Source organism: Coregonus lavaretus, assembly GCF_964263955.1.
Source record: "Coregonus lavaretus genome assembly, chromosome: 19".
Taxonomy (NCBI): domain Eukaryota; kingdom Metazoa; phylum Chordata; class Actinopteri; order Salmoniformes; family Salmonidae; genus Coregonus; species Coregonus lavaretus.
In genome coordinates, this window is record NC_140006.1 from 19,918,969 (window position 1) to 19,944,509 (window position 25,541).

General features: G+C 42.2%; 1 protein-coding gene across 1 annotated transcript in view; it reads left to right on the plus strand.

Moving 5' to 3' along the window:
* The window catches only part of LOC311147234 (adhesion G protein-coupled receptor L2-like), a gene marked incomplete at its 5' end in the record, with an annotated part of 83,996 nt that extends 73,309 nt beyond the window's left edge, over positions 1-10,687 (plus strand). Inside the window, 4 exons of the mRNA XM_084183896.1 lie at positions 63-191; positions 899-995; positions 2,632-2,760; positions 8,544-10,687. Of these exons, the coding sequence (XP_084040022.1) occupies positions 63-191; positions 899-995; positions 2,632-2,760; positions 8,544-9,487 (1,299 nt within the window). The 3' untranslated portion in view covers positions 9,488-10,687. The remainder of the gene's footprint in view (positions 1-62; positions 192-898; positions 996-2,631; positions 2,761-8,543) is intronic.
* Between the last annotated feature and the right edge of the window lie 14,854 nt (positions 10,688-25,541).

The window sequence follows — 25,541 nt, forward strand, 5'->3', positions numbered from 1 at the left end:
TTGCAGTGTCTCTGAGTTCACTGTGTCTCTGTTGCTCTGCCCTGATCTTGTGCCCGCTGCAGGTCCGTAAAGAGTACAGCAAATGTTTCCATCAGTCCCAGTGCTGCGGAGGTCTGCCTTCTGAAGGGTCCCACAGCTCGGCCAAGACAACCACATCCCGATCCACCGCACGCTACTCCTCCGCCACACAGGTACAGTACATACTAGGTACAGTACAGCAGCGGGAAGTTGGATTATATATACCTTTTTTTCTGTCTTTTCTTTCTTTGGAGAGGGAAAGGAGAGTTCTTTTACTATTTTTCTTTCTCCTGTTGCATGCTAGTACGTCGAGCATTGAGAGCAGTACTGTAGTATACTTCAGTATAGCTTTATAGTCCCAGGGGGAGATTGGATTGCGGCATAGAAAGGAAAGGCGAGTTGTGGTCTTTTTTTTCTGTTGCATGCTAACATAGAGGGAAGAGTGTTAGTGTTGAGTTGAAGGTGGACATTCCAATCTCCTTGTGTGAAATAGCCTTCTTTCTTTCCCCTGAGAGTGAAAGGGAGTGCCTACGCCTTGTTCTTCTGTTGCATGCTAGCATGTAGAGGGAACAGGGAACGACATCAGTGTTGAAGGTTATTCCAATACATTGTGGCTGCGTCTGAAATGGCACTCTATTCCATATATAGTGCACTACTTTTGTAAAAGATAAAGTGAATAGTGTGTGTCGTTTCGGATGCATCCATTTTGTTTCCTGCGTCAATCTTGGAGGTGGTTCTTGTAATCCATTGTTTTTGCTTGCTGCCTCCACAGAGTTATGCTCTTTTTCTTGTGTTCTTTTTCTGTTGCATGTAAAGGGAACTGACATCGGTGTTAAAAGTTATTGTAATACAATGTGTGTGTTGTTTACCTCCTCCACAGAGTCGTATCAGGAGGATGTGGAACGACACGGTGAGGAAGCAGTCCGAATCCTCCTTCATCTCCGGAGACATCAACAGCACCTCCACCCTGAACCAGGGTAAGACACTGTCCCCTCTGTCCACACTGTCTCTATTTACACATGCTGTATTCTCTCTGTTATGGGACCTTGAATAGACAAGTGCCTGAATAAATCTGGCAGATGCAGATTTAATTTTTATGTATTTAACTTTTATTTAACCAGTCAATGATGATGATCTACATTCAAAGAGGCAGCTTTTTGAAAAAAGGATAGTTGTTTACTCAATATGGTCTAGTGCTTGTGTCTGTCCTGATTCAAATAAACCATGAAAAACAAATCAAATAAATACACGCAAAAAAAATGTTTTTAAATGAGTCAAAGTTCACGTCAACGTGTCTTTTGATGGTCGATCTGCACAGCTGCTACTTGTTGGATGGGAGAAGTATTACATAGCCATTTAGTCTGGTTTCAAGTGTTAGTGATGAGAAGCTGGTGTCTCTGCATGTGTGTTCAACTCTGGGAGACCTTGACTGGCTGGCTACAGGAGCTGTGCTGTCTGTGCACTGACTCATCCTCACCCTGGCCTGATCCTGATGAGGAGAGAGAGAGAGACTGGGAATAAATAGAGAGATATGGAGAGAAAGCGAGAGAGAGGGAGAGAGACGGGGGAGTGCGAGAGAGACGGGGAATGCAAGAGAGACGGGGAGTGCGAGAGAGATGGGGAGTGAGAGAGAGAGAGACGAGAGAGATTTAACACTACTCAGCTTAGAGTTTTTTTCAACTTCTATTCTCCTTATCAGTGTCTGCCCTCAGCATTAAGATAACTCCTAATCGCTCCTGATAAGAGATGAGATATGAGAGATTCGTTTTCAATGACTGGACATTGCTATTTTATATTTTTATACAATGGGTGGGTCTAATCCTGAATGCTGATTGGTTAAAAATACATTCCAGCAGGTGTCTATACTTATGGAATACTTATGTATTATGTATACTATATAAAATGGGAGCACAGTGATGTCAATAGATACCGATGTGTAGTCCCCACATCATCAGTGTGATTGTATTGACTATATTCTGTCTGCTGACTGCAGAGTGGATACTTAAAAGTACTTGTTTTATATGGCTACTGTAATCATACTGAATATTTTGACCATGTATGGCTAATCATACTGAATAATTTGACTCACACTTTATAACCTACTGTTGTGTTTATTTATTAGTCAAATATTTGTTTAACAGAGAAAGTATTTGGCAATGTTGTGAGTATTGTACAGGAGTGCTTGGCACTATCTGGTGGCAAAGCAAGTGGCTTTGTTTACAACAGACGGCCGACGCACTTGTTGCGGACGTTATTTATTGCTTGCTGTTCTGTGAAATTAAGTCTGGAGAATGCGGTGTGTAGACATTATTTAAACATCAACTACTCAACTAACCGGCACATCGTATTTACTGAAGAAGCACACTGCTGCAACTCCTATACACATGTCACTTTTTCCTCAGGTCTCTTTTGCTCTTTTCTCCTTCTTCCCTTCTTTACTCTCCTGCCTCATCTTTCTATAATAATAATATGATAATATATAATATAATAGTCTTTCTCTTTTCTCTCTCTCTCTCTCACTGTTTCTTGCAGGATTGACTGACAACTACCTCCTAAGTAACACTCTCCTGCCTTTCTTTCTTTCCTCCCTCACTCTTTCCTTCTCTCTCACAGGCATGACTGGCAACTACCTCCTAACTAACCCTCTGCTCCGAGCCCACGACCCTAACAACCCCTATAACAACCTGCTGGCTGAGACGGTGGTGTGCAACACCCCCTCCCCTCCAGCCTTTCACTCACCAGGTGCATGGTGACCTCTAACCTTTCTATGTAGATCTGTGTTTGTCTGTGTCTGAAATGGCACCATATTCCCTATGTAGTGCATTACCTTGACTAATTTGACTCGACTAGTGCACTATATAGGGAATAGGGTGCCATTTGGACACACGTTTGTTTTGTTTTAGTGTGTGTTTGAAGCTAATTGAGATAGCAGTACTTTGTGGGGTTGTGGCCCCTACACAGCATGAAGTGTTGAGAAGCCTTACTCTACGTTTTAGAGTTGTCCTTTCTCTCTCTCTCTCTCTCTCTCTCTCTCATTACCACTTCTCTTTATTTAATCTTTATTTAGCTAGTATGAAAGCTGTGCTTTCTAACACAGCATGAGATAAGGTTGTGAATGGTCAGTGCTATCTTATCTAGACTACTCCAACATTCATTCATAGGAAATCAAGATTAATTTATTCTGAGTTTATATATTATATCCTATTATTTACCATTCTCCTCCTTCACCCGTCAATTATACCTTTTAGAGCAGGTTCAATAGCATTTTTTTTTTTTCTTGACTACAAACCTGAATCCCCATTTATTTGAATGCTGTCATTGTCTGTGTAGCGTGACCCAGATACCCTCTCTGTCAGACTAAAAGGAGAAAGCCAAGCAAAGGAACAAAAAAACACAGGAGCACATGACGCAATGCAGGCAGAATTATACCCCTCAGATATGCAGAGGCATTTGATGATGAAAGAGCAGAGGATGGAAGGAAAGGAAGCAGTGCCAGGATGAATGTGTGGAGGGAGGGAGGGGGGGAAGAAGGATACAGGAGAACATACAGAAACTGCAGTCGCTCGCTCTGATTTGGCAGGTCTCCAAGTTTGCTCGCTTCACAATGAGAACACTGAGAACACTTTTAAGTCAAATTTTCTGCCTTTTGTTCTGGAAGAGGTTGGAAAGAGTTCGGAACCTAACATAAACCGATTGTCACAGAAATCAAAGACATTTCATGATATCATTACGATTTAATTACAATCATGATACCAATGAAATACCAGCATGATCAAAACACCACAAATGTAAGTACAATCTACAAATACCCCTGCTATATAGCAAGCAAACAATGCTTTCATCATAGGGTAGTTACAGTATAAGCTAACTTATTTTAGTTAAGTGGCGGTGATAAATGAAGGGACAGTCAAATTAACAGGTTATTGTAATGCATCACTGTCATCATCCCTTAACCTGCTGAGACACATCATCAGTCAGTCAGTCCTCCCTACAGGCAGATTAGTCATGTGGAAATACATGAGACACACACAGCCATGAGGGACATACTCCGCATACCTGCATCCTCAAACATTACAGATACTATCGTTAACGACTCACAGTTGAAGAACATGAAAGCACTCAAACATTATTAATAACTAATTGAAGAACATGAAAAGTTGAAGACAACCATGTCTCTGTCACTAACAAATAGTCATGGGTGATAACTCTACAATTAACTCAAAGAAAAGGCACCATGGGAAATATGCAAATGAGGCTTTACACAAGAGATCATCAACAAGATTCACCCGCAGGCTGATTTTTTTCTTGAGCGAATGGTCAGGGGACCGGAACATAATTACAAGTAGTTTGTAGAATGCAAATTGACCGCAAGAAGCTCAAACATACACTACCGGTCAAAAGTTTTAGAACACCTACTCATTCAAAGGTTTTTCTTTATTTTTACTATTTTCTACATTTTAGAATGACAGTGAAGACATCAAAACTATGAAATAACACATATGGAATCATGTAGTAACCAAAAAAGTGTTAAACAAATCAAAATATAGGTTATATTTGAGGTTCTTCAAATAGCCACCCTTTGCCTTGATGACAGCTTTGCACACTCTTGGCATTCTCTCAACCAACTTCACCTGGAATGCTTTTCCAACAGTCTTGAAGGAGTTCCCACATATGCTGAGCACTTGTTGGCTGCTTTTCCTTCACTCTGCAGTCAGACCCATCCCAAACCATCTCAATTTGGTTGAGGTCTGGGGATTGTGGAGGCCAGGTCATCTGATGCAGCACTCCATCACTCTCCTTCTTGGTAAAATAGCCCTTATACAGCCTGGAGGTGTGTTGGGTTATTATCCTGTTGAAAAACAAATGATAGTCCCACTAAGCCCAAATCAGATGGGATGGTGTATCGCTGCAGAATGCTGTGGTAGCCATGCTGGTTAAGTGTGCCTTGAATTCTAAATAAATCACAGACAGTGTCAACAGCAAAGCACCCCCACACCATAACACCTCCTCCTCCATGCTTTACGGTGGGAAATACACATGCAGAGATCATCCGTTCACCCACACCACGTCTCACAAAGACACGGCGGTTGGAACCAAAAATCTCCATTTTGTTCTCCAGACCAAAGGACAAATTTCCACCGGTGTAATGTCCATTGCTCGTGTTTCTTGGCCCAAGCAAGTCTCTTCTTCTTATTGGTGTCCTTTAGTAGTGGTTTCTTTGCAGCAAGTCGACCATGAAGGCCTGATTCACAGTCTCCTCTGAACAGTTGATGTTGAGATGTGTCTGTTACTTGAACTCTGTGAAGCATTTATTTGGGCTGCAATTTCTGAGGCTGGTAACTCTAATAAACGTATCCTCTGCAGCAGAGGTAACTCTGGGTCTTCCATTCATGTGGCGGTCCTCATGAGAGCCAGTTTCATCATAGCGCTTGATGTTTTTTGCGACTGCACTTGAAGAAACTTGAAATTCTTGAAATTCTCCGTAATGACTGACCTTCATGTCTTAAAGTAATGATGGACTGTCATTTCTCTTTGCTTATTTGAGCTGTTCTTGTCATAATATGGACTTGGTCTTGTACCAAATAGGGCTATCTTCTGTATACCCCCCCTACCTTGTCACAACACAACTGATTGGCTCAAATGCATTAAGGAAAGAAATTCCACAAATTAACTTTTAAGAATGCACACCTGTTAATTGAAATGCATTCCAGGTGACTACCTCATGAAGCTGGTTGAGAGAATGCCAAGAGTGTGCAAAGATGTCATCAATATATTTTGATTTGTTTAACACTTTTTTGGTTACTACATGATTCCATATGTGTTATTTCATAGTTTTGATGTCTTCACTATTATTCTACAATGTAGAAAATAGTAAAAATAAACTGCCAAATTTACAGTGTACCTGTCTGCATTAAAATGACTGCCCATGCATAAACAAATGCAAATCCTGCAATGGGGCTTTTCACGCTATTTCCATATTTTTTCCTTCTCTCTTTCTTTGCCCTCAAACTTCTCCCCCATCCCTCCCTCCGTGTTCCCTCCTTTCGCTCTTTTTCAAAATTCTTTGATGTCTGTTTTTACCAAAGAGGTAAAGAGATCCTTATCTCCACGGCAGTGTGTGTCATAGCCCAGCTCCAATTGTATTCCTCCATCTCCCAGTCAGGTCTATTCAGACTCATTTAACTGAAATCTAAAACTGAAATCTCCCCCTTTTTGTGGGGCTTGAAGCGAAGCAGTAACTAACCAACAAAATACGCCTTTGCCTTTTTTTCATCCTCTTCCTTCGCTCATTTAGGCTCATCCTCCTATTCCCTCTCTTCTTCATCTTCTGCCGACTTTCTTCTAGCCAGTCTTTGGTCTTCACAAGAGGTTATCAGTGTGATCTATTGTGTACAAAGTATTTATTTCCCATCTGGGAGAAGTAGATAGAAACCTGTTAAATCAAATCATCCTTCAATCACATTTTAAGCAGAGAGAGAGAAAGTAATGATATGATAGTGTACCTGCCATTTTACACTTTGTTAAGAGGCTGTGATTGCTTGCTGCTGAAACCCCTCCACCTGCCAAGTCCTGGATTCAGTTGTTCACAGGATTTGTTGTCTATAGCTTTCTCAAACGTTTTCAAATGATTTCAAATTAATCTGTAAATGAGAGTTGTACTCGAATAAATCAGTCACTTTTTGAGGGGACCCAAATCTGAGACAGACCGACTGAATCCAGGCCTGATTTTTGAAGCCTCCTCCTCCTTCCTCTTTTGTCTTATTTCAGTGATTTTCTATTTTTTTATGCCGCAATAAAAAAGCATATGTTTTACTTTTTTTTGCATATCAGCAGTTCTTAGGCCAGATAGCCTGAGCAGACACACTTGATGTGAGTGGTGGTAAAGTGAGTCGTTGCACCGTGCCTATGTGTCGTGGTGGTGTGGGGGGCTGTGCTTGTGTGGCTCCAGTGGTGAACGAGGTGGCCGTACGTCTTTGTTCGACATTTATTCCTTCTTTCTTTCTTTTAAGAGTGGAATGAATGTTTTATTCATTGTCACTTTTCTACCTCCACCTCCCCCACAGCTTTTTTTCTGTCATAACTTCTGTGTTATGATGTTATGTTGATCTTGCTATGTCGTTGTTACCTGGCTAGCTACATTATCTGTGTGTTGTTGCTGGATGTGGAATGTTTCTTTTTGGTTTTTCCTTTCTCATTTGTGAAATATTGTTCAGGATATCTTCTGTATTGTTTATGATAATGTTCAGACATGATGATGCTAAATGGAGACACATGATAGAAAACTATACAATTAAAGAGGTTCAAATTTGAAGTACAGTAAGCGTCAAAGTATTGGGACAGTGACGATAATGTATGGTAAATAATGTATTGTGTCATTTTGGAGTCACTTTTATTGTAAATAAGAATATAATATTTTTGTATAATCTCGTCTACATTAATGTGGATGCTACCATGATTACGGATAGTCATTTACATTTACATTTTAGTCATTTAGCAGACGCTCTTATCCAGAGCGACTTACAGGAGCAATTAGGGTTAAGTGCCTTGCTCAAGGGCACATCGACAGATTTTTCACCTAGTCGACTTGGGGATTAGAACCAGCGACCTTTCGGTTACTGGCACAACGCTCTTAACCACTAAGCTACCTGCCGCCCATGAATTGTGAATAATGGTGAGAAAGTTAGATGCACAAATATCATACCCCCAAGACATGCAAACCTCTCACCATTACAATAACATGGGAGGTTAGCAGTTTTTTAGGGGTATGATATTTATGTCTCTGTAGCTTTCTCACTCATCATTATTCACGATTCTTTCAGGACTATCCGTAATCATGGTAGCATCCACATTAATGTAGAAGTGTTTAGAAACATATTCTATTCTTATTTACAATAAAAGTGACTCCAAAATGACACAATACATTATTTACCATACATTTCCATTGGGCACAAAGTAATCTGACACACAACCAAAACAAACAGCAAATGCATCCAACAAGTTTGTAGAGTCACAAGCTTGATGTAGGCATTATGTGCTAGGAATATGGGACCAAATACTAAACCTTTTACTACTTTAATACACTTACACATAATACACATAAGTGAATTTGTCCCAATACTTTTGGTCCCCTAAAATGGGGGGACAATGTACAAGAAGTGCTGTCATTTCTAAACGGTTCACCTGATATTAATGAAAATACCCTTAAATTAAAGCTGACAGTCTGCACTTTAACCTCATAGTCATTGTATAATTTCAAATTCAAAGTCCTGGAGTACAGAGTCAAAACCAATAAAAATGTCACTGTCCCAATACTTTTGGAACTCACTGTACTTAAACCTCTTTAATTGTATATTTTATATAAATATGATATAAATATATCAATGTAAAATATCCAGATAGCAAAGGTTGCAAACACTTAACAGTGAGGTGTCCTGACCAGTATCAAACTGTATTGTCTTGAGTTGTGATTTGATATTGATTCTTAACAGTGATATCTAATCCAGGTATTGTGCTTCTCGTTGCAGGGCAGCATTCTCTGACCCGCAGCAGGGACATCAGTGCCATGGACACCCTCCCCCTCAACGGAAACTTTAACAGCTACTCCCTGCGTGACCATGAAGACGACTATGAGGACATTGTGGGCGTGGTTGGGGGTGTGGTCCACGGCCCGGGGGACCTGGGGGGCCTCAGCCTGGATGACGCCGCCTTCGAGAAGATGATCATCTCTGAGCTGGTCCACAACAACCTGAGGCCCCGCGGGGCCCCCAAGGGCCACAACCCCCATAGCGATAGCAGGGAGAGGGACAAGGACCAGGCCCCTCCCCAGACCAGGGTGATTGTGGACAGGGATAGGGGTTGTGGGGGTGGAAGCGGCAGCGAAGATGATGCCATAGTGGTGGACCACGCTGAGGCTTCGTCCCCCCAGAGAGGTAGTATAGTCGGGGTAGTAGGAGGAGGAGTAGGTGGAGGTCACCCCACCCTGGAGTTGCTGCTGCACCCCCACCATAAGGAGGCATTAGAGGCCCCGCTCCTGCCCCAGAGGACTCATTCCCTGCTCTACAGCGCCCACAAGGCCCCCAGGAGGGCTGTGGAGGGCCCTGGGTGCCACGGCTCAGAGACAGTGGGGGCGACAGGGGACGGGGATTCCCAGTCACCCAACAACAACAGGGACTCCCTGTACACCAGCATGCCCAACCTGAGAGACTCTCCCTCAGCCTCCCCCTCAGCCTCAGCCTCACCCTACCCCCCCGATGAAGATGATGACCTGTCCCCTTCCCCCAGGACCGAGGGGGAGGACCTGTACCATAAAAGCATGCCTGAGCTGGGCGACGGGCCCCAGCCCCTGTCCTACTACCACATAAACCGGGGCACCAGCAATGGGTGCATCGTACCCCCCAGCGCTGAGGACTGTGTACCCGAGGGAGAGGGCCCCCAGGACAGACAGATGCAGCTCATTACTAGCCTCTGAGCAGGTGGATGGAGGAAGGAGAGGAACCACCTCTGGTGTTTTTGCACAGGTTTGAACATATGTATGTGTGTGGGCTTTGGTTGATGTCAAGACTATTGCCAGCCCTCACCGGTCCTCCCAGTCCTCCACCTCTGCACTCCTAATGACCCATCAGAGCAGGAAGTGAAATGTTTGTAAGTGGTAGGGAGGAAGGAGATGGATTACTTTTTCACACATAAACTCGGTCACACACACAAATATCCTCTGAAACCGTCTGTCTGTGGACTTGAACTGCTCTGCTCTGCTGTGGGACTACAGAGAGGTAAATGCACAGACCACTCCAAGTGTCAGAGAGAAGTCTGTCTGGCGCCATTCCTGTCCAGCCTGCATTTGTATTATATTGAAGAAGAAAAAAAACTAGGTTTAAAACTCCAGGTTTAGAACTTTTGGAACCCTGGTGAAGTGTTCCTGGAGGGGATTCCAGAATTAATGAGGATGAGTATCTGTTGGGTCCTGGACTCTAGAACGTTCTAGAGTCATTCCACTACACAGTGAGGACTGTCAAACAAAGAACCACTAATTCAGACTCAGGCCTTATATTTTCTCTATTGCACATTTAACTGTTGTCAGAGTAATAGCTAAAGAAAATATATTTTGCTGTACCACAAGTGTAAAAAAATAAATATGAAAAAATGTTATGGCAACCAATTATACAACATTTCAATGTTGAGAAGATTATTCTCAAAGCAGGTTGCTCAAATGTGTTTTTTCCTCTCACTTGACTCATTGTAGTATGTTTGAACAAAAAAATAAAAAAATAATCTGAAAATCCCATATGAAACCATACTCACATCTCCGCTTGTGAAGTGCTTTTTGCTTTCATGAATTAAGAGTTTTGCCAGTAATATTTTGTGTTAACACCATGCCAATCACAAATTTGGCGTGAATTTGGTCGTTGTGTAATTTATTTTACTTGAAAAAATTGTCAGGTTTCAAAAATATTTACGTGTCAATGCGATATTTCAAGTTTTACAAGCATATTTCAGCGTTTGACACTAATTAATTTATTAACAGTTATTGAACATTTGACAAAGTAAAATGGTTGGGAAGTGTGTCTTGTTTCAGCACTGTTTAGGTTCATATCATTTATTTTGTAAGATCCCATTGTCAGCTGATATAAAAACTCTTGTTTGGTATCAAATAAATGTGAGATTTTTTCTTGTTTGCAAATGTCTGACTATTCTTAATTTCAACTCCAGACATGGCTCATGATGATAACTGTAAGCTTCTGTTTAGACCTGTAGCCATGGAGAGAAATGGCAAATAGATAGTTATCAGATTTATCCTGCTCAATAACTTTAATTCAAATATTATTGCCTAGTAAGGTCTTACAGCATGTAGGTAGGTCCAGGTTAAAACTGACCACCCAGTTATTGTTAGTAGACGACGTACGTCTGCTCAGTTCAGCATTTAACTGTGACATACACTTCATTAGACCATGTGAGATGCCAATTCTCTGTCAGACGTTGGAGGGAGCGAGGCCCGAGGCCAAGGCAGAGCAGAGTAGAGCAGAGCTGAGCTGCTAAGTCCACCAGGGCTCCCTGCCGCGGTGTTTGAATGTCAGCCTCTGCATTTACACAGAGCCATCCAGATCCAACAGGCCCGGGGCCGGGAGACACTGAACAGGTCTGTTATATTATATGGAAACTTGGCTTCACGTTCACTTATAAATCAGATGAAATGCAAAGCTGATGACCAGGACCATGCATACAGTAGTACAGTCAGGCAGTTCATTTGGACCATGTCTTGTCTATAAAGGCAGCTTTATCATAAACCGTTAAATCAGAGTGGTTCAAAATCAAATCCCCCTTTCTGACACTAACAACACAACAGGGTACAAGACGTGACGGTGTCATTTTTGTGTCTGAATCCCCCATCTATCTGTGTGTTCCCAGCTCAGGCAAAATAATGATGAATGAAAAATCTGTGCCTCCCTTCTCTCAAAAGGCTTTAGGGGTTGTTTTTTTGCATATATATTGGTTCATTATCTCTAAGTAATCTGTCTGATATATTAGCTTTCTCACCTTATCACCTTCAAGACAAGTGCTTTGTAATATCAACCAATATACTGGTGATCATGTTATTTTCCCATGTTGAGTGGGAGGAGGGCTTTTGAGGGGAGCATGGGTAATGCTGTAATATACACTTATGCACTACCAGGAGGGGGAGAGGTAGGGAGCAGCTCCATTCTCTATTGGGACACAGTGACCCTCAATGATGTCACCATTCACCCTCATAGCCATCAATCTTTCCAGCTTTCCAACCAGGTATTACCTTGGATTAGACTATGATACAGCATATCAGTGATGACACACTATTCGTGAAGCAAATGAGAAGTTGTCGAAGTTTGGTAGAGATGAAAGAACTTTACTAATCAACCCATCTTTAATCTATAATCAGACAATCCTGGAGCTTAGTTTCCACAGGGCCCGGTCGCAAAGGAAGGCGCAATAAGCCAGAGTCCGAACAGACATGGTGTTTTCATTTGGGTCCGTTTGATGTTGCTCCCGCTGGTGATTTGGACATTATTTCATGTCCATCTTCAAAAGACATCAAACAAGATGCTTCATTCAAACTCAGATCACAGACCCTTCATGGTGTGTGTGCATCCTAAACGTGATATAAATGAAATGAACATTCTGTCTATGCCAACATTAAAAAAAAATATTTTACCATTTCACCTTGGTCTTGCTGGGAGAAAAACACACACACACAAAGAAACGGTCATATTAGAATGAAAAAGGCGTTCTTGCGGACAAATGTTTATGTTAGTGAGGGATAGCAATCTTTAGCCAAAGCGGGAACTATGCATAATTACATTAGTGCAGACACAAAGCAGAAGGAGTATTATATTACCTCAGGGCCCCTGTAAATGCACAGCTTACATTCCTCTACATTTCACTCTGCAGCAAAAAGATAAATAACATCTGAATGTGGCTCTCTGCGTCATTCCCTCCCTGCCATCACTCTCCTACTACGCCACTGCGTTCTGCATGTGGTGTCTTCTACATTTATACAACCCAAAATGTAGGCTTCTTTGAATACAAATAATTTATACGTAACACAAACAGTAAAACACATGGACATTTAATTTGTTCTCATTTCTATTGTGGTTATGACTTCTATATGTATTATGGGTATTGCATTGTATTTGTAAGCCTTAATTGTATCTGATTGAACAAAAGAAAAATGCATAGTCTGGAGGAAACCCGCTGCTCCCAAGCTCAGTCTCAATGATTAAAGTAAACGTCATTAAGTAACAATAACCTTATTGAATCAATTCCAGCCTGTTTCTCTGCCTGGTAACCTAATAATAATGTTGAGTTATGTGAATATTATGTTGAGTCTTTGTGTTATTTAATGTTTCGCTAATGCATAGCTTATATCAAGTATCTTTTATTCATTTGAATTGTATTTTGCTGCTTCAAGAATACTGTGACCAAAGCTTGACCCTCTAAAATAGAGAGAGACAGAGGTACAGAGAAACAGAGACAGAGAGAGAAAAACATGAGAGAGAGAGAGAGAGAGAGAGAGAGGGTAGATAGAACAGGACTTCCACGCGGAAGCCTATTATAGGAGATTATGGTCATTGTGGCTTAGGTCTTAGGACATAGTACACAAGAGGCCCCCTCAAGTCCACAGATATAATTTTGAGTGAGTGTGTACCCAGCAAACCAAAATTTGTTCTGCGAAAGTTTCCAGAACATTCATTAGGTCGCGGCACATGTTCTCATTACACAAAAACTCTCCAGCCATATTGATGACTATAGAATGTTTGTATAAAGCATTCGCCTAATGTTGCAAGAACGTTCCTATAACACCCTAAAATAAACATTGTAGAATCATCCGCAAAACTGGCACATTTTTGTGTTTTGGGAACATATATTTTGTGATGATTCTAAAATGTTTATTTTAGGGTGCAAAAAACATTCACCTGATGTTACAAGAACGTTTCCAAAATACATTTTGTCTGTTCTTTAACGTCTACGGGATCGGTGTCCCTTGTACGGGACGGTTGAACTAACGTGCGCTAATGTGATAAACTTTCCAGGACATAGACATGTCTTATATGGGCAGAAAGCTTAATTTCTTGTTAATCTACAGTGGGGAGAACAAGTATTTGATACACTGCCGATTTTGCAGGTTTTCCTACTTACAAAGCATGTAGAGGTCTGTAATTTTTATCATAGGTACACTTCAACTGTGAGAGAAAGAATCTAAAACAAAAATCCAGAAAATCACATTGTATGATTTTTAAGTAATTAATTTGCATTTTATTGCATGACATATGTATTTGATATATCAGCAAAGCAGAACTTAATATTTGGTACAGAAACCTTTGTTTGCAATTACAGAGATCATACGTTTCCTGTAGGTCTTGACCAGGTTTGCACACACTGCAGCAGGGATTTTGGCCCACTCCTTCATACAGACCTTCTCCAGATCCTTCAGGTTTCGGGGCTGTCGCTGGGCAATACAGACTTTCAGCTCCCTCCAAAGATTTTCTATTGGGTTCAGGTCTGGAGACTGGCTAGGCCACTCCAGGACCTTGAGATGCTTCTTACGGAGCCACTCCTTAGTTGCCCTGGCTGTGTGTTTCGGGTCGTTGTCATGCTGGAAGACCCAGCCACGACCCATCTTCAATGCTCTTACTGAGGGAAGGAGGTTGTTGGCCAAGATCTCGCGATACATGGCCCCATCCATCCTCCCCTCAATACGGTGCAGTCGTCCAGTCCCCTTTGCAGAAAAGCATCCCCAAAGAATGATGTTTCCACCTCCATGCTTCACGGATGGGATGGTGTTCTTGGGGTTGTACTCATCCTTCTTCTTCCTCCAAACACGGCGAGTGGAGTTTAGACCAAAAAGCCCATCCCAGCCTTGTGCAGGTCTACAATTTTATCCCTGATGTCCTTATACAGCTCTCTGGTCTTGGCCATTGTGGAGAGGTTGGAGTCTGTTTGATTGAGTGTGTGGACAGGTGTCCTTTATACAGGTAACCAGTTCAAACAGGTGCAGTTAATACAGGTAATGAGTGGAGAACAGGAGGGCTTCTTAAAGAAAAACTAACAGGTCTGTGAGAGCCGGAATTCTTACTGGTTGGTAGGTGATCAAATACTTATGTCATGCAATAAAATGCAAATTAATTATTTAAAAATCATACAATGTGATTTTCTGGATTTTTGTTTTAGATTCCGTCTCTCACAGTTGAAGTGTACCTATGATAAAAATTACAGACCTCTACATGCTTTGTAAGTAGGAAAACCTGCAAAATCGGCAGTGTATCAAATACTTGTTCTCCCCATTATATATTTTTACACAATGGTTTATTTTTTACAGTTAGTCTGAATTCTGGATTTCAGACTGGATTTATAAATCTGGACAATAATAAAGACATCCTCTCTTTTAGTAGATTTGATCTGAGCCTCAATTTCACCGGGTTTTTTTCTCTAAAGAAACATGCAGCCAGATCATAAACTGTAAAGGGAGGCCTTCACTGGGTGCCTGCTACCTCTGTCTAGATGGGAGGGCTAAGTATGAGAAAGTGGAAGTATGGATGTGTTGTGTTTATCCTTTCATATACTGGCCAGTGTTATAATCCATATTTCATCAACTTACAGTTATATGCATACTTTCATAATTGCACCCTGATCCGTTATTCTTAAGTAGTTGTGTGAATGTTATGTATTTTGTTATACTATCATGTTGTTCTCTCTTTGTTCCCTCTCTCTCACTTCCCTCTATCTCTGATCACAGGTGATAAGCTGCACCTGTGACAGAGGGGAAGTGTATTTATTTGGGTGCTATGGGGTGGGGCTTCAAGTCTCCTGGGTTCTGGACCTGTGAGAACATGAGAGGGTGTCTCAGTGAGGAGCCCTACTGTACTGCCACCCGGACCATGGTTTGTTTGTTATTTTCAGCCTGAGGGCCATGTAAGAAGCTATATTAAATCTCCCTTTACTTTTCTCATGACACAACGTGGTCCTGAGTTTTATTCAATATGGTCCAGGCAACTGCCACCAGGGGATAGTTGTGGTATTGCAGGGGGTTTTCAGTCTAATTGTGGTCAATCAGGACACAGAACATGATTACAGAGTTATTAAAGGCCCAGTGCAGTCTAAAACATAATTTTCCTGTGTTTTATATACACTCCCGAACAGCCTGAATTCTTCAGGACATTCTACAAGGGGTCGGAAACGTTCCACAGGGATGTTGGTCCATGCTGACGGTACATTCATGCTGCTAGCAGCCCGTTCCATCTCATCCCAAAGATGCTCTATTGGTTTGAGGTCTGGGGACTTCATAGGCCACTCAAGGTTCCGTGCTTGGACCCCTGCTGTCCATAATCTACATGCTTCCCCTGGGCCAGATCATCTGCCGCCATGGTGTCAACTTCCACCGCTATGCGGATGACACCCAGGTTTACATGCACACCAAACCCCTCTCAACTCCCTCCTCCGTCTCTGATCAACTGTCCGTCTCCAGGACTCCCAAGGCTCTCCTCAAGATAGTGGGTGACTTTGTGATGTCCATTGACAGCTGCACCATCTGCCCATCATCCAAGGTCAAAAATCTGGGTGTCACCCTGGACCACACTCTTTCCTTCAAGCCCCACATCAAGTCCATCACCAAATCCGCCTTCTTTCTCCTCCGTAACATCTCCGGACTCGACCATCTGTCACGGACCTGGTAGCGAAGACCCTCATACATGCTTTTGTAACATCATGTATGGACTAGGGCTGTTGCAGTGACCATATTACCGCCACACCGGTAGTCATTAGTCATGACCGCAGTAAAATTCTACGTGACCGTTGAGTCACAGTAATCTCCTCTTATGCACTCTGGACATGCGTTAGTAGCACCCAACTCGATAACGATCATCAGGTCGCTAATGGCCTGGTACTCAGGGCTCTATTGTCCCTTTAACCACTCTGACATCAATGCAAATGCAATCGAAAATCGCATCAAACACTTATCATCAAAACAGTATGTGCTTTTAAAACTCACCTCACTGTGATTGATCAATTTGAAGAAAGTTCAACAACAGGTTGAAACAGTGAAAAACATGGTCTTTGTGGGTATTGTTTCGAAGCCTAACACAACGAAATGGACAGTGCTTTCTAAGGTGAGCATAAGCATAGGCCTATATATGAGCCCAAGCCCAAAATAATTAAAACAATGATTGTGCCATTCTACAATAAATAGCCTACACATATCATGCACTGCAGAAAAACATTTAAAAAACGATTTTAATATCTTTGATACATAATTGGTAGCCTAAATTAAACCAATTCAGTTAGCCTACAATTATAGTGAATTTGTATTTGATTTTGAATAGCCTAGTAATAGGGCATTTTAATGAAATATGTTTAGCTGTGGAAACATGTTACTATCGATGTTCCCGAACAGATTTCACTTGGTTTCCCAAATTAAGCACTAGGTAGCTGCAGGAACAGGGTTGGAGTTTGGGCGGAATATAACCTGTCGCATGGTGAGAGGCTACATGCTCCTCAAACAGTAGTTGATTCATGGAGTGAAATAACCGGAGTAGCCTATCCAACAGGAGTGAAAAAAAGTGGCATCCATTCGCTATTCCAATGCATATGGATGATATGTATTTTTTCCCCTGCCCTTGTTCCTGCCCATTTGATAATAGGCCATTCTAAATCAAAACTAATTTTACATATTAGTAAAGACAAGATTAAATTGCGAATAGTCTGATGGGTGAAAATATGATCACTTGAAGAGAGAATAGCATGTGCAGCCTGAGGCTACTTTTTTGCGACTTTCTCAAATCATCAATAGCCGATAGTCGCATGATGCAGTCCATATATCTTTTGATTTCTAAGGTATTCTAAGGTTTGTATCATTCACAAGTAAAAATTGCCAAATAACTCTAAATCTAGCGTATATTACCTGTTTCAAATGATCACTTTTACGCTCGACATACCCAGTTCATATGCGCACTCGCATATGGGAAAAATATCCTTTCTATTTTATTCAGCTAAGTTCAATTATACGTCTTCTTACTATAAAATCATATAATCTAAAATAATGGCACGGGACCTATAAGCATATCTTGTCTGCTAAATGAACAAGCCTACAGCCTATGGCATGGCACATAGCCAGATAACATACAGTGTGTTAATTAATGGTCAATTACCATGAGATCGGCAGTCTTTTGCATGACAAAAGCTAGCTGACAAAATGTTATGACCGCCACAGCCCTAATCTGCACTACTGCAATGGAGTCCTATTCAGGGTGTCCGGCAAAGCCCTGGATAGGCTCCAGTATATCCAGAACGCCGCTGCCAGTGTCTTCAGGTGCACCAAATCCTGGGAACACATCACCCCCACTCTGCACCACCTTCACTGTCTCCCAGTCAAATTCCGCATTAACTACAAGATCCTGCTCCTCACCTACAAGGCCCTCCATGGCCTTGCCCCCTCATACCTCTCTGACATCCTCCACACACACACCCCCTCCCGCAGTCTCCGCTCCTCTGACTCTGGACTACTCAGCATCCCCAAAACAAGACTGTGCACCATGGAGGACTGGGCTTTCAGCACCGCTGCCCCCAAACTCTGGAACTCTCTCCCCCTAGCCACCAGAATCCAGACTCCATCACCACCTTCAAAAACAGACTAAACATCGACCTGTTCAGTCTGGCTTTCCCCTTAGCTTAGCTCAGCCCTTATTCAGCTTTAGCTAAGCTAAGTAGCTTTGTTTCTTTTTTAAATTATATTGTTTGTTCTTGTTTGTTTTATTCTCTTTGATGTACAGTGTCCTTGGGTTTTTTGAAAGGCGCTTTAAATCCCAATATTATTATTATTTATTATTAGTGTAAGAGCTGTTTGAAAAGACTGCCTGAAATGTTTGCCTGTTTTGGTGGGATGGAGTTTTAGCCTGCCTGGTAACATCACCAGGCAGTCAATTAGTTAATAGGCCAATAAGAAAGAGAGTTCCAAATCTCTCTGCCAATATCAGCTAGTTTTCAGTTTTCCTCTCCCCACTCAGACCACTCCCAGACAGTCCTAGCTAAATTCTTGCATGAGAAATTGTTCTTTACTAAGAAGCTATTTTTGTTTCTTTTTGAACATTTTAATTTAAAACAATCCTTAGCTTAGTGATGAGCTTTGAGGACACTATGGTGTTGAACGCTAAGCTGTAGTCAATGAATAGCATTCTCACATTGGTGTTCCTTTTGTCCAGGTGTGAAAGGGCAGTGTGGAGCGCAATAGCGATTGCGTCATCTGTGGATCTGTTGGGCGGTATGCAAATTGGAGTGGGACTCGGTTTTCTGGGATAATGGTGTTGATGTGAGCCATGACCAGCCTTTCAAAGCACTTCATGGCTACAGACGTGAGTGCTACGGGTAGGTTACCTTAGTGTTCTTGGGCACAGGGACTATGGTGGTCTGCTTGAAACATGTTGGTATTACAGACTCAGACAGGGAGAGGATGAAAATGTCAGTGAAGACACTTGCCAGTTGGTCAGCGCATACACGGAGTACACGTCCTGGTAATCCGTCTGGCCCTGCGGCCTTGTGAATGTTGACCTGTCTAAAGGTCTTCCTCACATCGGCTACGGAGAGTGTGATCACACAGTCGTCCGGAACAGCTAATGCTCTCATGCATGTTTCAGTGTTACTTGCCTCGAAGCGAGCATATAATTAATTTAGCTCGTCTGGTAGGCTCGTGTCACTGCGCAGCTCGCGGCTGTGCTTCCCTTTGTAGTCTGTAATAGTTTGCAAGCGCTGCCACATCCGACGAGCGTCGGAGCCAGTGTAGTACGATTCAATCTTAGTCCTGTATTGACGCTTTGCCTGTTTGATGGTTCGTCGGAGGGCATAGCGGGATTTCTTATTAGCTTCTGAGTTAGAGTCCCGCTCCTTGAAAGCGGCAGCTCTACCCTTTAGATTAGTGCAGATGTAGCCTGTAATCCATGGCTTCTGCTTGGGGTATGTACGTACAGACACTGTGGGGACGACGTCATCAATGCACTTATTGATGAAGCCAGTGACTGATGTGGTGTACTCCTCAATGCCATCGGAAAAATCCCGGAACATATTCCAATCTGTGCTAGCAAAACAGTCTTAGCATCTGCTTCATCTGACCACTTTCTTTATTGACCGAGTCACTGGTGCTTCCTGCTTTAGTTTTTGCTTGTAAGCAGGCATCAGGAGGATATAATTATGATCAGATTTGCCAAATGGAGGGCGAGGGAGAGCTTTGTATGCGTCTCTGTCTGTGGAGTAAAGGTGGTCTAGAGTTTTTATGGTTGCACATTTAACATGCTGGTAAAAATGAGGTAAAACGGATTTCAGTTTCCCTGCATTACAATCCCTGTCCACCAAGAGCGCCGCCTCTGGATGAGCGTTTTCCTGTTTGCTTATGGCCGTATACAGTTCATTGAGTGCGGTCTTAGTGCCAGCATCGGTTTGTGGTGGTAAATAGACAGCTACGAAGAATATAGATGAAAACTCTCTTGGTAGATAGTGTGGTCTACAGCTTATCATGAGATACTCTACCTCTGGCGAGCAAAACCTCGAGACTTCCTTAGATATCGTGCACCAGCTGTTGTTTACAAATATACATAGACCGCCACTCCTTGTCTTACCAGAGGCTGCTGTTCTATCCTGCCGATACAGTGTATAACCCGCCAGCTGTATGTGATTAATGTCTTCGTTCAGCCACGACTCTGTGAAACATAAGATATTACAGTTTTTAATGTCCCGTTGGTAGGATATACACAAGTTTACGCGCTGTATCCCGGGTGGCGCCATAACTCTACACAAATGCATTTCATTTCCGCCGGAAGTTGTTTGCACAACGTCTGCCGGTGTAAACACAGCGATGTTGACGCTAGCTTGGGAACACGGTTCTACTACTTTGACTGGAGATGGCGCTACTCTCCTCCACCCGAATTCAGTGCAGAACTGGGAGGATAACATGACGACGTGGCCCAACATAACGTACAGCAAGATTTGCTCCTACTTCGTGCAATCCATGGCAATAGATGGAAAAGCAATGGACAATCTGAAAGCCTCCGAGGCATATCAATATCTGCACAGCAACAAAGTCGGTTGTGTCATGTCATACAAACATGATCGTTTTGTTTATCTGAAAGCAAATGTAGAGCCTAGCCAGTGTTTGAACAATGCATGGCATAATGCTTGGGTGCTGGTAACTGAAGCTGGAGAAGTCAAAACTGCGGGATGTACGTGTGTTGCTGGACCAGGGAGATCTTGTTCCCACTCAGCTGCGATCCTGTGGAAGGTAATTATTTGACCATTGTAGCCTAGGCCTATGTCTTCTTTTCAAAACGCTATAAATCCATCAATATGTTATTTAAAAAAAAACTATTTTGTGTTTTAATTTTCGTGTTTGCATTTATGAGGAAAAAACAATGTTAGGCCTACGACAGTTCTCCATTACGGACGTGAGCGCTCTGAAAGCGGCACTAAAGACTTTCAAACTTTCACAGACACCTCAAAACAGAAAGAACAAAGCCTTTAAAGCGAATTTCGTTTTGTATTAATTGTATCTTAATTTTAATAAATTTTTCATTAACCAAATTCCTGGATTTAATAAATAAAAAATAAATATAGCAGACAGACAATAGATAATGACAACATAAGGCTCCGGCCTGAACTGGAGCTTATGCATGAACCGAACACTTGTTTATGAATAAACAATTAAAATGTCTCATTGCAATATTTTACATATTCATAATCATTACTTTTGCTGGTTCTTTGAGACAGCTTTTAGGTGCCGTTTAGATAAGCGCGCTCATAATTGAATTGAATTATGATAATAACGCATTTTCTTCATATTCGTGTTACATCATATGACATGTGTGCAGTGAACCCATTATAATATCTATGCACTGTTTTTACTAGAAAATGCTGTGAGACAGGGGAAAACCGGACGTGCCTGCACAGACGGACAGAACCAGTGGAATGCTGGGTCTAAAAGAAATGCTGGTCAGAGGAAGATGAAGTATGTCCGCTTCAAACGACGCAACAGGAAGGATCTCTACCAGCCGCCACCAACTTCACCGCCATCCTCTACCACTCCAGAACCGGCACAGGAGGTGACACTCTTTAGGACTCATGAAGAGTGGAGGAAGAACGCACTTGCCTCACCAATGGCAGCACTTTTCAATTGCCCTGGGAATAGCCTCCTGCAGCTCTGCTTTAATGCTAATACCTCCTCCATCACCGAGCCAACACCATGTCCACACCTCCATCTCCTAAACCATGATGAGCACTGTTATGCTATAGCAGCATTTATGATGTAGACTAAGGCACACGCAGGCAGGCACACACACACACACACACACACACACACACACACACACACACACACACACAATTAATGATGTAGCTATCGTGGGCATTGTTTGTCCCATCTCCAAAACAATCAACTGCCTTAGCAAAATACCGGTAGCAATGTTAATGTATGACAACTTCTTCATAATTAACAGTATTGTCAGCTTCATAGCTAAAGTTGCTGAACTTACCCTCAGATTCAAGTCTGCGTTTCTTTATCTGGGGGGAGGCAGTGGTCCGCTGGGTGAGTTGACGCCTCTTTGGCTGGGGAGGGCGATTGTATCCCAACCACAACTCTGGGAAAGGATTATCCTTGGTAGGTTTTTGGTCAACAAAGTGATAGGAACATACAAAAACGTTGAGGGGTGGTTTCTTTAGATTAAATGCCTTCAGCCAGGTCCTTGATTCCGAGTCGGTATCAGGCTTGCGAAAAATTGTAAACAATGGAGCGCATGGACATTGCCTCTTCGTAGCTGGTTTGTGGTCGTAGCACTCTCTATCTAACCACTCGTTCAGGTGCTTTCTCGAGTTTTTGCAACCAACTACCGCACACGTCGTTCCCGAACCACTTTTCTTCATGTTGTAATTGTAATTTTTATATCCTCTTTGTCACTGCGATATCAGTGCTTTGTCGGCACAACGGAGCTAGCTAGCAAAACAAACCCAGCCCGGCAGAACGGAAGTGGATTGCATCGACGGGAGGAGTTCAGGAAGTAGAGCGGAAACGGCTCAAAAACTTGTGTATACATGCCTGTAGTTCGTCCACTTTATTATCAAGTGATTGTAAGTTGTCCAATAGTATCGATGGCAAAGGCAGATTAGCCACTCGTTGCCGGCTCCTTACGAGGCACCCCGATCTCCTTCCGCGATATCTCCTTTTCTTTCTACTGCGAATGACAGGGATGTGGGCCCTGTCGGGTGTCTGGAGCAAATCCCTCTCATCCGACTCATTAAAGAAAAATTATTTGTCCAGTTCAAGGTGAGTAATCGCTGTTCTGATGTCCAGAAGCTCTTTTCGGTCATAAGAGACGGTAGCAGCAACATTATGTACAAAATAAGTTACAAACAACGCGAAAAAACACAAAATAGCACGGTTGGTTAAGAGTCCATAAAATGGCAGCCATCCCCTCCGGCGCCATTATCCAAAACACAGAAATTGTGTTCTGTGCTATGATTCAACATTTTAGAATTAAAAAAAAACCTGCAATACCATGGATATTCCCTGGTGGCACAGAGGGTTAATGATCTGCCTGAAGATTGTAGGTTCAATCCCACATCTATAACCGTGTTTCTTAAAAATAAAAATAAAACTGTGAAATTGAGGCAAATTACTAAAAGAGAGGATGTGTTTTTTACAGACTAACTGTAAAAAAAACAACATTGTGTACAAATGTATTGTTCCATTATTTATTTAAGCACCCAATATAATTCCTACTTTGAGACGCTCTATATGGTTCCCCCCTGTCTTATTTTTCATGATCTGAAAAGCAAAAGTGATCCTAGATCATCACTCATAGTCTTGGATACCTTGTAAATATGGGCCCAGAAGTACACATCTGATGGTGAATAACCCAGTTACCAGTATTTCACTGGGTTTGTTATGTTTAAGAAGGATAAAAAGGAAGCATGGAATTCCTGATTGACCATACTGCCATGGCTATTTACAGAAAAAATAAGATATAAGAGAGCTTCCCTAGTGGCTTGGGAACCAAACATTGCAGGTTGTCAACATATAAAGTCTAAAAAATATGGTTGTGTTTGTATGATGAATACTGTTCAAATGTCCTATGAATGAAATTAAAATGCTGTGTGTCTATATCACTTTCTAGTGGGCCTACAATGCAGTCCTCAAATGTGAATTGCCAGTAAATCTGGAGATAAACATACTACAATCTTCTTTGTTCAAATCAAATCAAATCAAATCAAATTGTATTGGTCACATGCGCCGAATACAACAGGTGCAGACATTACAGTGAAATGCTTACTTACAGCCCTTAACCAACAGTGCATTTATTTTTAACAAAAAAAGTAAAAATAAAACAACAACAAAAAAAGTGTTGAGAAAAAAAAGAGCAGAAGTAAAATAAAATAACAGTAGGGAGGCTATATATACAGGGGGGTACCGTTGCAGAGTCAATGTGCGGGGGCACCGGCTAGTTGAGGTAGTTGAGGTAAGATGTACAGTGAGGGAAAAAAGTATTTGATCCCCTGCTGATTTTGTACATTTGCCCACTGACAAAGAAATGATCAGTCTATTGTTTTAATGGTAGGTTTATTTGAACAGTGAGAGACAGAATAACAACAACAAAATCCAGAAAAACACATGTCAAAAATGTTATAAATTGATTTGCATTTTAATGAGGGAAATAAGTATTTGACCCCCTCTCAATCAGAAAGATTTCTGGTTCCCATGTGTCTTTTATACAGGTAACAAACTGAGATTAGGAGCACACTCTTAAAGGGAGTGCTCCTAATCTCAACTTGTTACCTGTATAAAAGACACCTGTCCACAGAAGCAATCAATCAATCAGATTCCAAACTCTCCACCATGGCCAAGACCAAAGAGCTCTCCAAGGATGTCAGGGACAAGATTGTAGACCTACACAAGGCTGGAATGGGCAACAAGACAATCGCCAAGCAGCTTGGTGAGAAGGTGACAACAGTTGGTGCGATTATTCGCAAATGGAAGAAACACAAAAGAACTGTCAATCTCCCTCGGCCTGGGGCTCCATGCAAGATCTCACCTCGTGGAGTTGCAATGATCATGAGAACGGTGAGGAATCAGCCCAGAACTACACGGGAGGATCTTGTCAATGATCTCAAGGCAGCTGGGACCATAGTCACCAAGAAAACAATTGGTAACACACTACGCCGTGAAGGACTGAAATCCTGCAGCGCCCGCAAGGTCCCCCTGCTCAAGAAAGCACATATACAGGGCCGTCTGAAGTTTGCCAATGAACATCTGAATGATTCAGAGGAGAACTGGGTGAAAGTGTTGTGGTCAGATGAGACCAAAATTGAGCTCTTTGGAATCAACTCAACTCGCTGTGTTTGGAGGAGGAGGAATGCTGCCTATGACCCCAAGAACACCATCCCCACCGTCAAACATGGAGGTGGAAACATTATGCTTTGGGGGTGTTTTTCTGCTAAGGGGACAGGACAACTTCACCGCATCAAAGGGACGATGGACGGGGCCATGTACCGTCAAATCTTGGGTGAGAACCTCAGCCAGGGCATTGAAAATGGGTCGTGGATGGGTATTCCAGCATGACAATGACCCAAAACACACGGCCAAGGCAACAAAGGAGTGTCTCAAGAAGAAGCACATTAAGGTCCTGGAGTGGCCTAGCCAGTCTCCAGACCTTAATCCCATAGTAAATCTGTGGAGAGAGCTGAAGGTTTGAGTTGCCAAATGTCAGCCTCCAAACCTTAATGATTTGGAGAAGATCTGCAAAGAGGAGTGGAACAAAATCCCTCCTGAGATGTGTGCAAACCTGGTGGCCAACTACAAGAAACATCTGACCTCTGTGATTGCCAACAAGGGTTTGCCACCAAGTACTAAGTCATGTTTTGCAGAGGGGTCAAATACTTATTTCCCTCATTAAAATGCAAATCAATTCATAAATGTTTTGACATGCGTTTTTCTGGATTTTTTAGTTGTTATTCTGTCTCTCACTGTTCAA